This window comes from Lentinula edodes (genome assembly GCF_021015755.1).
Source record: "Lentinula edodes strain Le(Bin) 0899 ss11 chromosome Unknown C8R40scaffold_27, whole genome shotgun sequence".
In the NCBI taxonomy this organism is placed as follows: domain Eukaryota; kingdom Fungi; phylum Basidiomycota; class Agaricomycetes; order Agaricales; family Omphalotaceae; genus Lentinula; species Lentinula edodes.
Window position 1 is genome coordinate 581383 of NW_025764333.1, and position 12963 is coordinate 594345.

At 45.0% G+C, this 12963-nt stretch overlaps 5 protein-coding genes across 5 annotated transcripts; 1 reads left to right on the plus strand and 4 right to left on the minus strand.

The window, feature by feature from the left end:
* Positions 1–1558: 1558 nt before the first annotated feature.
* Positions 1559–3480, minus strand: C8R40DRAFT_1238719 (uncharacterized protein; the record flags this gene model as incomplete). The annotated part of the gene is made up of 7 exons (XM_046233469.1): positions 3268–3480; positions 2712–3217; positions 2151–2660; positions 2073–2088; positions 1866–2006; positions 1702–1810; positions 1559–1630 (listed from the first exon to the last, which is right to left on the minus strand). Exons 1-7 carry the CDS (start codon positions 3456–3458, stop codon positions 1559–1561), a joined length of 1545 nt encoding a protein of 514 aa, XP_046084382.1. The 5' UTR covers positions 3459–3480.
* A 143-nt stretch (positions 3481–3623) lies between these two features.
* C8R40DRAFT_1199051 (uncharacterized protein) lies at positions 3624–6855 on the minus strand (the record flags this gene model as incomplete). The annotated part of the gene is made up of 10 exons (XM_046233106.1): positions 3624–3974; positions 4020–4279; positions 4310–4887; positions 4909–4924; positions 4955–4990; positions 5012–5567; positions 5595–5729; positions 5817–6524; positions 6583–6684; positions 6790–6855. The coding sequence occupies 10 exons, from the start codon at positions 6853–6855 to the stop codon at positions 3624–3626; spliced, it is 2808 nt and encodes a 935-aa protein (XP_046084383.1).
* A 370-nt stretch (positions 6856–7225) lies between these two features.
* Positions 7226–9761, minus strand: C8R40DRAFT_1114696 (uncharacterized protein). Its single transcript, XM_046228525.1, has 4 exons — positions 9717–9761; positions 8315–9652; positions 8116–8251; positions 7226–8062 (listed from the first exon to the last, which is right to left on the minus strand). The coding sequence occupies exons 1-4, from the start codon at positions 9744–9746 to the stop codon at positions 7485–7487; spliced, it is 2082 nt and encodes a 693-aa protein (XP_046084384.1). The 5' UTR covers positions 9747–9761; the 3' UTR covers positions 7226–7484.
* Positions 9762–10244: 483 nt separating this feature from the next.
* Positions 10245–10840, minus strand: C8R40DRAFT_1050764 (uncharacterized protein; the record flags this gene model as incomplete). The annotated part of the gene is made up of 2 exons (XM_046224663.1): positions 10245–10544; positions 10598–10840. The coding sequence occupies 2 exons, from the start codon at positions 10838–10840 to the stop codon at positions 10245–10247; spliced, it is 543 nt and encodes a 180-aa protein (XP_046084385.1).
* Positions 10841–10918: 78 nt separating this feature from the next.
* Positions 10919–12832, plus strand: C8R40DRAFT_1050409 (GWT1-domain-containing protein; the record flags this gene model as incomplete). The annotated part of the gene is made up of 8 exons (XM_046224625.1): positions 10919–11017; positions 11068–11472; positions 11522–11707; positions 11757–11889; positions 11944–12048; positions 12105–12361; positions 12418–12639; positions 12689–12832. The coding sequence occupies 8 exons, from the start codon at positions 10919–10921 to the stop codon at positions 12830–12832; spliced, it is 1551 nt and encodes a 516-aa protein (XP_046084386.1).
* Positions 12833–12963: the final 131 nt, after the last annotated feature.

Consider the following 12963-nt stretch of genomic DNA (forward strand, 5'->3'; position numbering starts at 1 on the left):
ATTTCGGGATTCGGGATATTCCTCTTTGGTGGCCTGGTCACTTGGTCTGCTTCGAAACAGAAGAGTATTGTGTTATCATCAACGGAAGCAGAATACATGGGTTTGACCCACATCCTTAAGGAATTACTCTGGATCCGGGTATTCACTGCATTGATTTCACTTCCCATTCCCAATCCTTTTCCTCTCATTTCTGACAATCGTTCTTCTATTGATATAGCAAATTCTCGTTCCGTTTCTAATCGGTCAAAACATATCGACATCCGTTATTACTTTATTCGTTCTCATATCGAAGATGACTCAATAACCACCATCTGGTGTTCCTCTCTTGACATGATTGCTGATATTTTTACCAAATCCTTACCTACAGATTTACATTATAAACACTCACTATCTCTTGGTCTAGTTCCACTACCGGCTGTTACCTGACCACTTCATTCATCGGTGGGGGTGTGTTGGAAGTACTTTATACTTTCCTTTCTCAGGCCGACTCATTTCGTTTACACGTGACTTCACACTATTTACATCGTATTTCGCATGTTCCTTTCCCTCAGCTGTTTAGATCCTCACTGGTTCTACAACTGAGGGTAAGTCCATTTTCTTCTTCATTATACCTACACTGTAGATACTAATAGCTGTTTAGCTCTTTTGTTCTTCATATAGGTATAATCCGAGCTGTTTAGATCCTCACTGGTTCTACAACTGAGGCTCTTTTGTTCTTCGTATAGGATTGACATCCAAGAGGCCCGCTACCAGTCAATGGGTGTCTGTGTGAGCACTCAGTACAAGATGGATTAAACGCTGATGCAGGATGAGTAGTGAGAGGTAGTGTTTGTAGAGGTCTGTACTACAATGGGACCACACCTTGATTGGTGATGGCCAATGTACTTGTATTGTAGATAGAAAAAGCGGCGCGCCGCATGTAGATGCATCTGCCCAACCTGTAGTCTCCAGCAGTAGTAGTACCGCATCAACTCGAAAAGCGAATGACCAAAAGGAGATATATGACTAAAAACTGATGACAGGGATGGCTAATTTCGAAAAAACAGGGTCTACTAAACCCTTCAACCCCAGTCAAAACCTACACTGGATCGATCCGGAAAAATATGGAACGAACAGGACGTAGCTGGAATACTTTCAGATTCAGAACTAATCGGAAGACATCATATATTCCCGGATTCTTCCAGATTTTTGTGCCTTTCCAGATGAATTTCGGGTGACAGCTGGTCATATCCGGTGTTAACAGGGTATTTCTAGGTAAATATGGATCTGAATTGGGGGTAGTTACAGGTACAGATATCTGGATACATCTGAAATTACTGTAGAAATATCCAGATGTAATCGAGTCGCAATGATGTTACATTACTTATGTCCATCTCAGGCCAATGTAAGAGAGAGAGAGAGCAAGAACCCTAGGCTTGAGTCAAGCAATTGAGAAAAGTCGAGAAGCGAACGCGAGAACAGCTGCCGAATATGTCGAGTAAAGGTCGGAGAAGCTGAGAAACATGAAGATGATGATATTAGGTAGGGCACTTTTATGCGATTTGATCCACGTACTGTTTTAACCATCCGTCGGTTCCTTGGTACGGGTTCCGCTGGCCGCCTTGCGTTGCTTTCCAATGTCTGTGTATTTCTGGAAGCGCGCATTCACGACACACGATGGTGAGCTCACAGTGGGAATAGAGCAGGAAATAGGGAACTCACCTTAACAAGTTCCTTATCGTTCTTCTTCTTGTCCCACAGGAGCTTGAATTCATTGGTGGATAGACGTGGGTTTGATGGATCCGCTAAGTACGTTTCGAGAAACATGTTCCTTAGGAGACAAATGATGAATAGAATATGAGATTAATCAAAGAGAATAGATTTACCTTGCGCTAAACGTTGTTGTTGACACTGATGCCAACTTCTGTTGTATACCAGTCATGGGAGGTGCCGACGCCGACGTGGGAGTTGACAAGCTCGGGTCGGAATGCAGAGGAGCGATTGTTGATGGAATATTCAGTCCGGTTCTATGTGCATGCAGTCAGCAATGTCAGAAGCTAGTAGGTGTCATAGAACGGCTTACAAGGGATTACCCTGTTAAAGTAGAATCTGCCATCAGAGTAAGAACATCAAGCAAAAAGATGTAGGACGTATGCGTCGTCGGGTATCACGAATCTGCGTGGAGACAACAGCTGTCTCATGTGGAGTTACGGTGACTGGGGAGGAAATAGCTGAAACGGCGCCGTTAATGGAAGTGTTGACTGTAGTGGTAGACAGTGGAGGCGAGCCGTTGCTTGGTGCGTTGATGGTAGTGGTAGACGATGAAAGTGGACATTCATCCGGAGTGTTGGTAGTGGTAGATGGCAGAGGCAAGCCATTGCTTGGTGCGTTGACAGTAGTGGAAGACGACGAAGGTGGACACTCATCCGGAGTGTTGGTAGTGGTGGACAGTGGAGGCGAGCTGTTGCTTGGTGCGTTGACAGTAGTGGTAGAGGGTGGAGGCGAGCTGTTGCTTGATGCGTTGATGGTAGTGGTAGACGACGAAGACAAGTCATCACTGTCAAGATTGATAAAGGTCGTTCCTGGTGGAGGCGCTGTCTTCTTCCGTTTCTTACTCCGTTCTATCCTTGAAATTTCAAATCCCTTCCGTTTACTTGCGTTGTCAATCGATGGATTTGCACCTGTAAAATATATGTCAAGTATAGAACCATATATGAGAGCATATAGCGCACGAGTCAGCCTTGTCTTGTCCTTTGCATTCCAGTCCGGATATTTGTGAATAATGTAACGCCGTACTTTCCAGGCATCTTCCGCATATCGGAATTCTTCATGAGCACTGAGCAAAGTATTTGTAAGATAACGCCTAGATTCGACAGCGAGATTGGTGGAATTCGGAGGGGCAAGACGATGGTGGTGGATTTGATTCATAGCTGCCATGAATGTCTGGGAGATAGATTTCAATGCCTGCGTGTTGAGCTTGACTCCTTGTCCATCAGTGAGTAGATCCAGAGTCGGAACTTTGATGCCTCGATTCGCCTGGGTTTCACAGTGAGCCTTCCACTGGGTATCCGTCCAGTACATCACCTTGGGGTGATCATCATGTTCAAAGAAGGGAATCGAAGGAGGTGTTTCGAGGGAACTGATGACAGCCTGTGAGTTCGCACTGGATGTGTTCACGCTCGCTACAGGCAGAACTTGAGCATTTGAAATTTGAGATAGTAATCGTTCATTCAATCTCCTTGAGTATATATCAGCTGTTAGCTGAAAGAGGTGAAATTGGGAACATACTTTTCCGCTGCTAATTCAGCCTCAAGCTGTATGCATTTTCTATCAAGTGACATGTATGCAATATTACGGGCCTGATAGAGGACATCATGGTCGGCAACAGATATTGCTTGTAAATAGTTGTTCATATTCTGCCCGGTATCTTGAAAGTACCCAGAGGAAGAGTTATGTTGGGCATTATAAGAAGAATACATGGGTGATGGTGGCGAAAACAAGGCAACAAGACAGGTTTGTCGATTCTGTCATAAGTGATATTTCCCACGCATTCTCGCTGCTTGGGTGAACTCAGCTTTAGTTTGACTGTAGTACCTCTACATATTTCATTCAGTTAGATATATTCCCAGCCGATGCTCAACAGTTTAAATATCAAAAACACCACCAAGTTCATCCCCTCCAACGATCTCAGAATCATCAATACCAGTCTTTTCAACTACAAACCAAAGGCCCTCCGGATCTCCTGGAATTTGAGGAAGCGGCTGCATCGATACAGTAGATAAGATATTCTGTGTGTTGATGACACAGAGACTGGAGTCTCCCTGGTAGAAGCAAGCCCATAATTCATTGTGGGATTCGACAAGAAGATCATTCAAAGGATCGGAGTATAGGGATACCAGGGCATATGCTGTGAGTTTGTCTGGTTGTTCTGGATCTAATGCATACAGAAAATAGTACTGAACCTCAGCATATGTTTTGACACCATCCACATGGACCTAATATTATTAAGTATAAAAAAAACACAATGTATTTGAACTTACTTTGACATTCCGAGTCACTCTAATGTCAGCTCGAGTCTTGTTGCTTTCATTATACAGACTGCGTGCGACTTGTCCATTCGGCAAGCATAACCGACCCCACTTACGGATATGATTTATGAACAATCCAGCTTTTTCGAAAGCATCTATCTCTGGTGAGAGCAGTACAGATGGCCAACGCTTTCTTGGACGTAGAAGGAGATAACCATTACCCATATCCAATGAACCCCTTGGCTGATGTGGTATTGATTTTGGGTCTAACTCTGGACACATATTCTTCAGTGCATTGATACGGCACCGGGTCAGAGCCTGCTGAGCAAGATTGGAGAAAGGATTCGAAGGTTGACGGATTGACTGGCCTAGATCACCAATCAGGCGCTCCAGAGTATACTGAGAACTGACTGCTCCTGGGCCAATTCTAATCATCTCTGATGGAAGATGTACAAGAGTATGAATGCAGGGACGGCAAAAATGCATGCGATCTACGCGGCGCTGGTAGTACATGGCTTCATATTCCTCCACAAATTGAATGAGTTGTACACGGGCTTCTTGAGCTTCTCTCCCAGTTATTGAGCGCTGTAACATGGAACGTGCTCCATGTAGTCCCTTGCAAAGACTTATCCAATTCTCTCGCGGAAGAACTGCGCGAAAAAAACCTGGACCAAGGCCGAATATGTAGAGGAAGTATTCCGTTGCCTTAAATCCACTGTGGATTTTCTCAGCAGGGTTACGGGGAGGACGATGGAATGATGACGGAAAGTATTTGCATGCATTGGCGACCAGTTTCCCATGCTCTTCCCAGGTCTCTCCTGTAAGAGTAGCCCAAGTCCATGTACTTTTATCATCCGTTCTCCCACAATCAAGTTTTCCTCTCCACAATGAGATTACTAACTCTCCGAAATTGAGCCCTAGGTGATGCATATGATCAACAGAGAAACATTGTGGAACAGGGATCATGAGATCTTGTGAAAGGCCTAGGAGGATGGAGGGTTTACTGATCCCAGTCACCTTACGGTTGGCTTCGTATGCGGTGGGCCCTGGAGATTGGATGACCTTATCTAAATCTTCATAGTATTGCTGAACAGATGGACGTTCAAGGTTTCGTATATCGACATCACCGTGAGCACACTCAGGAGGTAAGGGACCATTTGGCCGAAGATGGACTTGATTGTAATGAGGAGTTCCGGGTTTGTGGCGTCCTTTCATTGGGCATCCGATCCGACATGCATGAACACAATGATGGGTAGCACGGCCATCGAGGTCAACCAATCCCACTGCATCTGCCATTGCTAGTAGGAACAAAATGCGTGCGTAGATTATAGTGTCCGTGATAGCATCCCACATTGCCAAACCTTTCCCGTTATTCTCTTTTTGAAGTGCCGAGAGATGCTGTAAGCTCCGGAAAGTGAATGAGTCGATGATTTTAGGCTTATTTGGCCCAGGAATGATGAACATTGGGAGTACGCATCTCTGTTTGAACTGAAGTGAAGGCTTGAAATTTTCGACTTTCCACATACCAAACCAAGTATCGGATTGTTTGTTCTGGTATAACTGAGCACCATCAACGGAGAGTGATACCATTATGTCGTGCGGGGTGAGCTTCACTTTTTCCGCAAGATCCAGGAAGTCGGACCCACAAAAAATGTCATCATACACAAAATCTTCTGCCGAAGACTCGTCATGGAGGATCTGTTCAGTTTTCAAGTATGCATACTGCAATTCGAGTGCCATTTCTTTCGACCTTCATAGGGCCTGCAACTGTGGGCCAAGCAAGAATGTGCATGCTTGTAAGCGAGGGACCTTTCGACCAGTTTGTTCAAGTATAACAGGATTAAAGCGAGGCTCTGCACAAACACTGCAGGTTTCGAGATCTGTAAACGGACCTGTGAAGGCATGACAGGAGTTGATACACATATCATCCTTGACTGCAACTACACCACTGATCTCAGCAACTAGCTTTTTGACTTCATAAAGTGAGAGAATAGAGGAATCTGGATAGCGACGGATGACAGCAGTGCGGGTCTGATGGTAGACTTCCTCTGAAGCCGAAGATGTGGCCAGATAGATATCAATTGAGAGACGAGTATCCGGATCAGATATGTCAACCAGACCTGTAGTTGGGCTGCGCAGACGATAAAGGTCATCTTCACTGAGTATTCCGTTGTCCAATTTACTGGCTTTAATTTCACGTATAAATTCCTGTGTTATTCTGATACGTTCGATGGCAGAGACCGGATCGAGTCCTTCCTGATCATCCTGCTGTGGCGGGTTGTTCTCTTCGTCGGTCTCATTATGATTATCACTTCCAGACTCTTCTCCCGGCATATGTGTGCGGCGAACATGGTCAATCTGCTCGAGCCTGTCACGACCATCTGGATTGTGTACATCTGGGTCCGATCCTGAATCCGATCCTGAATTTTCACGCTCGTTTACAGAGTTTCTCGAAGCACCTGATATTTGTTGAGTAGATACGGAGGTAATGTAATTAATTTCATCCAAATCCACGTCCTAGGTTGAGATAATCAGTTGATTTTCATCTTTGTATGTGTAGTAGAACACAACATACCATGTCTTCGGGTACTGTATTGTTCTCTTCCTCCTCGCCATCCTCTTCATCATCCCCTTCACTTCCTGCATCGGATGGTCCATACTGGTATTGAGCAAAGGACTGTACAGGAACAGTGGCAGCAGCAGCGAGAGAATGTCGTCGAAATGTCTCATAGCTTACTACTCGGTTTTCACAGCGGTTGCAAGGACAAGCTCTTCGACGGACCATATCAGCGTTGAGAAAAGAATCAACTTCGTACGTTACGTATATACGATGTACATGTGATGTCATTTCGGACCAGTTCCAGACTGATTCCAGGATTCTCAGCTGGCTTCATTTATCCTCAGCTTTTGTTGTCATCTCTCAGATCTATCCAGAACCAGTTCTCACTGGGCTTCAACCTCTAAAGAGGTAGCGGGAATGACTAAGCAAACTCATCAAGCCAAAGAAGTAGAAACCGAGTCGGCATCTGCCCAATCAAACTCAAATTTGAATCAAATGCATTAGTAGAAATAGGCAGCAGAGCAGCCAGAGCAGTATTGCTTATACAACTACTCAAAGGAACCTTAAGAAATAAATGACTTGTACAGTGTAAGAGTTATTTGCCCCTTCATGGTTGTATTCATGTACTATTTTCAACTTGAAGACAGGCAGAGTGCCAATTGATGGCTGCTGTTCCGTAAGTAAAGAATATATACTGTGGGTTGGATAGCCAACTTGGATACGCCGCTACTTAGACAATGATACTTATATCATATCGGGGGTTGGCTCTACACGAGTGAGAGACTCACACAGAAGTTTTGCAAAGCTCGAAACAAAGAGGGGCCTGAACGTTGAAAAAGCAGGTGGGAAGGATGCAATGAGCTGGGCGAGATGAGAGTCGATGAGGAAGAAATGTGCGCCTGTGCATAGACAAACTCTCATCCTCTCTGCTGTTTAGGACCTTTGACATGCACTCCAAGTACTGGAAAAAGGAACCTCCCATCCCCCATCCGGAGTGAAGGAAATCTTGAGAGTCCCCGGGCCACATTATTCCCTATCACGGACGTTCGAATTTCAGTTTCAGGATCCAGTTCAGGACTATTGTCCAACAGGTCACTTTGGTCTTCAAACTTGGGCCTGGTGAGGATCATGTTCATATAGCTGGGTTGACCTGGGTGCGGAAATATGGCAGTTATGATAGGACCTACTTCCTCTGAGTTGCCTTCAATTTGCTGGTGTCTGAGCATTGTGTGAAATCCCTGAATCAGGAAATTCCAATCTTCTTCAGCACATTCCGAGTTCGCTTTTGCTTCTTCCAGGGTCCAGACGCTTGCTCGTGCATCGGAAGTTGTAAGATCGATACGATTGATGTAGACTGCGCTGTCGTCAGCAAGATGCTGGTCACGATACATCGATTGCTCTCGTAAAAGGCGATCCCGATCTTCCCATAACTCTGTTTGAATTATGCATCCAATGATGTTGTAATCTCTTTCTTGTGCAGGTCGAGGTAGATGGGCTGTCGAGTGCGAGAATTTCACCGACAGCACTTAGCAAGAAGGGCTTACTTACCTTCAGCATCTTTAATATATTGTAGACATTCAGCCCGATGACCATTCCTCCAATGTTGTTTTTGGCAGGAAAGCCCACAATAAAGGGTTATTTTACACCCATTACATAGACGAACTCGAGGACCGCTGGTGGTGCACTTGAGAAGATGATAGATTAGTTTTCCCCAAAATGAACTCTACTCTTGACAGATAATCCTCACCTTATCATTAGAGCAAAAACTATATTTAGTTTCCAAATAATTTCTCAGTCGCATTCTTGATACACATAGAAGTTTGAAGTCTCTCCATACAGTCGAAGTCGCGAGGCTCATGTTGGGAACAACAGGATCGATGTCGACATCAGAGAACGGCGAAGTCTGCAATGGTTTTTCCAAGCATCTCTGAACACTGCGATACATCGATGAACCTGCAATGAGCTTGACAAGGTTTATATAGAGTTCGTCCGAGGCAATGTTGCTATGCAAAACCCAGGGATCACCCTCCGCGGCCCGAGACAAGTTCCAAAGCGTCAGAAGAAGACCTGATTTCAGAGCCGGTATGATGCTTGTGTAACCGCCATAATTGAACGATTCGTACAGAAATTCCAACGCAAAACGCCAAACAACCTGAAGACTCGTCTCTTGGATTGGTGTAAGTGTTCTGTTCGGATTGGATGCGTCTGCGCTGAGCCTACGGAGGATGACTGAGGTGTAGCGGATGGAGGGAAGGTGCAATATCTCATTGAACACTGGTTCCGATACTGACCATGCTAGAATACTTGTCAGAGCACAGAACCAGCTTCGCAATAACCGATAATTCAGCCGTTCTTCTTGAGAAAAATGTGCTAGAGTTCGAACAATAATTGTGCTGAGACGAGTCTGAACTAATTTTGAGAGAACATCGCCATAAATTTCTTCCCAAAAGTCATCCCATTCGGCTAAAATTCCATCTGAAAACACCAGACCACACTCTGATGCCTCCAAAGCCGATTTACGATCAGGCATTTGAACGGAGGTGTCGGGGGAAAAGCGAATAGTGAAAACGTACATGTGTATACGAACCATCATTTCCGCTGCCCCAGGTGTAGATCGAAATTCCACTGGTCGAATGATCTTTGAGCTCAGAAGAAAGCAAAATAATTGAGCGACCGTTCGGAGGGATGTAACCCCTGTCTCTGGTTGGAGGTCATCGTAAGACTTGAAATCGTAGTCGACAAAAGATGTGGTGAAAAATGACAGCCAGCTAAATATGATTGGCCATGATCTTCGTATTGGCATACGAATGGATGGGATATCCTCCGTCACTCTTGTCCCTGGTTTTGGCTGTAGCCCAAGAGCTATTTGCCACAGAACGAAGCGCGCAAGTGCGACTTGATCCGTCGAGTTGAGAGAATCAGTGTGTTCTTCGGGCTTGAACCCAAAGTCTGTTTGCGGTGGACGAATTTCGGATAAGAATTTCAAGAAAATAGGAAGATGGGCCACGAATGTCCGCGAGTCTGTTACTGCGCATAATTCCTGTATATTCTTGAGGGATCCAGATCGAGCACGTCGTCGCAATAACTAGATTGGAAGGTCGAAGCAGCGAGTTTGATCAACGCCAATGATATATCGAAGCGCCACTCACCTCTATCCTCCGAATGTTTTGAGAAGCCATGTAGGAAAGTGAAAGACGAAAGAGTGATACTGAGGCTCCTAAAAGCTAATCTTAGACCCTTGTAAGGCCTTATCTTTCAAGCGTAATCTTATCTAGAATCACCAAATGCATCGGCTAGCCCCTTGCTTGCAGTAATTACTCCTTTCGGGCGCAGACCGAGTAGTGGCAAGCACTCAATATGCCTCGAACTGGTGAAGAGATTTACCGAACATCATAAGATCAGCAGACTAATATCACAGATGTTTGTACGTTGTGGACGAAAAAGACGGGCACCTATAAATTGAAGGTAGACAGACCTTGACAAACAAGAATTTCTTCGGAGGAGAGCTCACAAGAGTCGAAGAATATTGTATGGTAGTCAATAATTATACAAGATTATAGTAAGATTTTGCGCCAAGCAAGTTCCGATGTTTTTCCTTTTGTTCTTCGAGGTAACGCAAGACGCGTCCGGGACTGGCATCCAGTATTAATGAAGGAAGACTCAGAAAGTAGAAATGCTTACCTAGCTGAAGGACCCAATGCCTTGATGGCTTGCTCAGTAGCCTTCCGAGCAGTTGTAAGGTTGGGCAGCTTATTACGAAGTATTCGTGCTGTCTCTTCTCTTCTAGCCTCAGTCGCTGTTTGTATCTCAAGTTCTTCGGTGCGTTTCGCTATCCACGCATTTGCCTCCTCCTCAGATAGCCCTGCTGGCATCCGGGGATCCTTCATAGCAGATTTGACCATCTGGCGTATGCGCATTCCCTCCCAGCCTAGTGTTTTACTTGGCATATTATGCACATAATTATCTATGCCATTGTGCTGGAAACAGGAATTACATCTTTCAATGTCAAGGATAACAAGCAAGGACACACCTTTTTAATCGTTTTCAGCGCTCGCGTCGTTACCTTCACCCTCACGTTCTCATTTAGGGCTTCAGAAAAGAACCGTTTCCGTTGGATGTTAGGAAGCCATGTGCGTCGAGTTTTATGTTTCGAGTGTGGTACGTTGTTACCATACTGCTTGGTCTTTCCTTGGAATAGACCGAGCTGTGATCTTTTGAATGGCTGCGAAACGAGCTGTGCTTTGACGGATGCAACAGGAAACGTCCAGAACATGTTATGGAAGTAGCAAGAACTAAAGGCGCCCAATTATTTCACACGTGTGTTTCTTTGACGCGTCCACTTTCCCATTCGATGCAAGGAAACAGCTACAAGGATGAAAAAGAGGCCTTTGTCTCTGGAATGACTGGATCTACAGTCTCACATATCAATCTGTTATCGTCTGTCGCGCTGGTTTGTAAATCGACATCCACAATCACACAAGCGGACACTGACCGTTATAGGCATCCATGTTTCTCCTGTATTGTGCTCAAACCAGGATCAGACTATCTTCGCTGACCAGCCTTCCATTATCATGGCTATTTCTGGTGTTTCCCTTGCTACTTTCAATGACAATCTTTGCCAACTGGCCTGCCGCGCTTTTACTCTTAATATTTGCACCTGGGGGGCTTTTACTGCTCATACAGCGGAAAGAAAGTGGTACACCTCTACCGTCTAATCTAAAAAGTCCAATTACGCCGAATCCATCATCCCAGACATTCCCTGTTGCTCCCAGAATCGAACCGTTACCATCGTTTACAACGTACAGAGCGCACATGCTTCTGATGACTTGCCTTGCAATCCTTGCAGTTGACTTTCCTATCTTTCCACGCTCTTTGGTTAAATGCGAGACGTACGGTGTTTCCCTGGTCAGTTCAGACTGGCTACCCTTATTATCGCTACCAATATTGACTCTAGATGGATATTGGCGTTGGCTCATTCGTTTTCTCTGGAGGAATCGCATCTGCCATTCCCTTGATCAAAACCCCTTCTCATCTTGCTGCTCCGACATTCCCAAAGATGTTGAGAGCAATGCGAAAGTCGCTGCCTATCATCCTGCTTGGGCTCGTTCGCGTCTTATTAGTCAAAGGAACCGAGTATCCAGTTCGTATTAGGTACCTACATGCGGCATTTAACTCACGACCTCTTGTAGGAGCATGTATCAGAATACGGAGTTCATTGGAATTTTTTCATTACCCTCGCTCTTGTCCCAGTAATGGAAGTGATGCTTCATCCAGTAATGATTCGCGTGTCCGTGACTGCAATAGGCATCGTGGTAGCAATATGTGAGTAACCTCGCTCATCGAGCCAACTCGATATTGATGTTAAACCCTCTTCAGCTCAACAATTGCTCCTCTCCAAATTCGGTCTTTCTGACTATGTCCTCAGTGCCCCTCGAGTGGATCTTATTAGCGCCAACAAGGAAGGAATTGTCTCTTTACCAGGTTGGTGATCCTAAGAATATCTGTGCTGTACATAGATTGACAAGCACAATCTGAAGGTTATTTCTCCATACATTTACTCGGACTCACAACTGGCTTGCTCCTTTTGCCTCCATCACCTTCCTACTTTCGCCGTATTCAAAGATCACTACAGACGCATTCTCTGAATGACAGAGCACTAGCTGAGCGCTACGCGGTTCGGCAGAATGGCAAGACTGCAACGGAGCTTTCTGGGTACCTCGTATTATGGTGGGCGTTGATGGGTTTGTGCAGTCTTTTGAAGCTGGACGGCGGAAACGGAGTTTCTAGAAGAATGGTATGTGGTACTTTCTCAAAGTACATAATTGTGGCTTTATTAACCATGGTTTACAGGTCAACATCTCCTACATTTTTTGGATTTGTGCATACAATGTCAGCTTCATCCTTGCATATCTGCTTTTGGATATGGTCTTCTTCCCTTCCCCTTCCACAACGAGCAAAAAGCAGAAGAATATTGACCAAAATTCCGCATCTTTACATCCAATCTTTCCAACCGTCATCCCTCATCCTCTTCTTGATGCTGTAAATAAAAATGGCTTGGTCGTATTTCTTGTTGTATGTCTCGCTTCACCTTCGTTATGTGTTTACTAAATCATCATTTTAGGCCAATATCGCCACGGGTCTAATTAATCTGACGATACCGACGATGTATACTTCTGACTTATGGGCAATGGTTATCCTTTGCGGGTATAGCTATGCGATATGTACGACGGCGTGGGTCTTGAGAGGCGTTAGGCTTCGGTTGTAAATTACAGTATGCAGCAGTAATAATTCGGCCAGCTTCAACCCAAAATTACATGCCAACGAGAGGAAATGCTCGATATAAATAAGTACCATATTCTAGCAACAATCTCCTCGTCTCCCGGTCTTTCGTGCCAG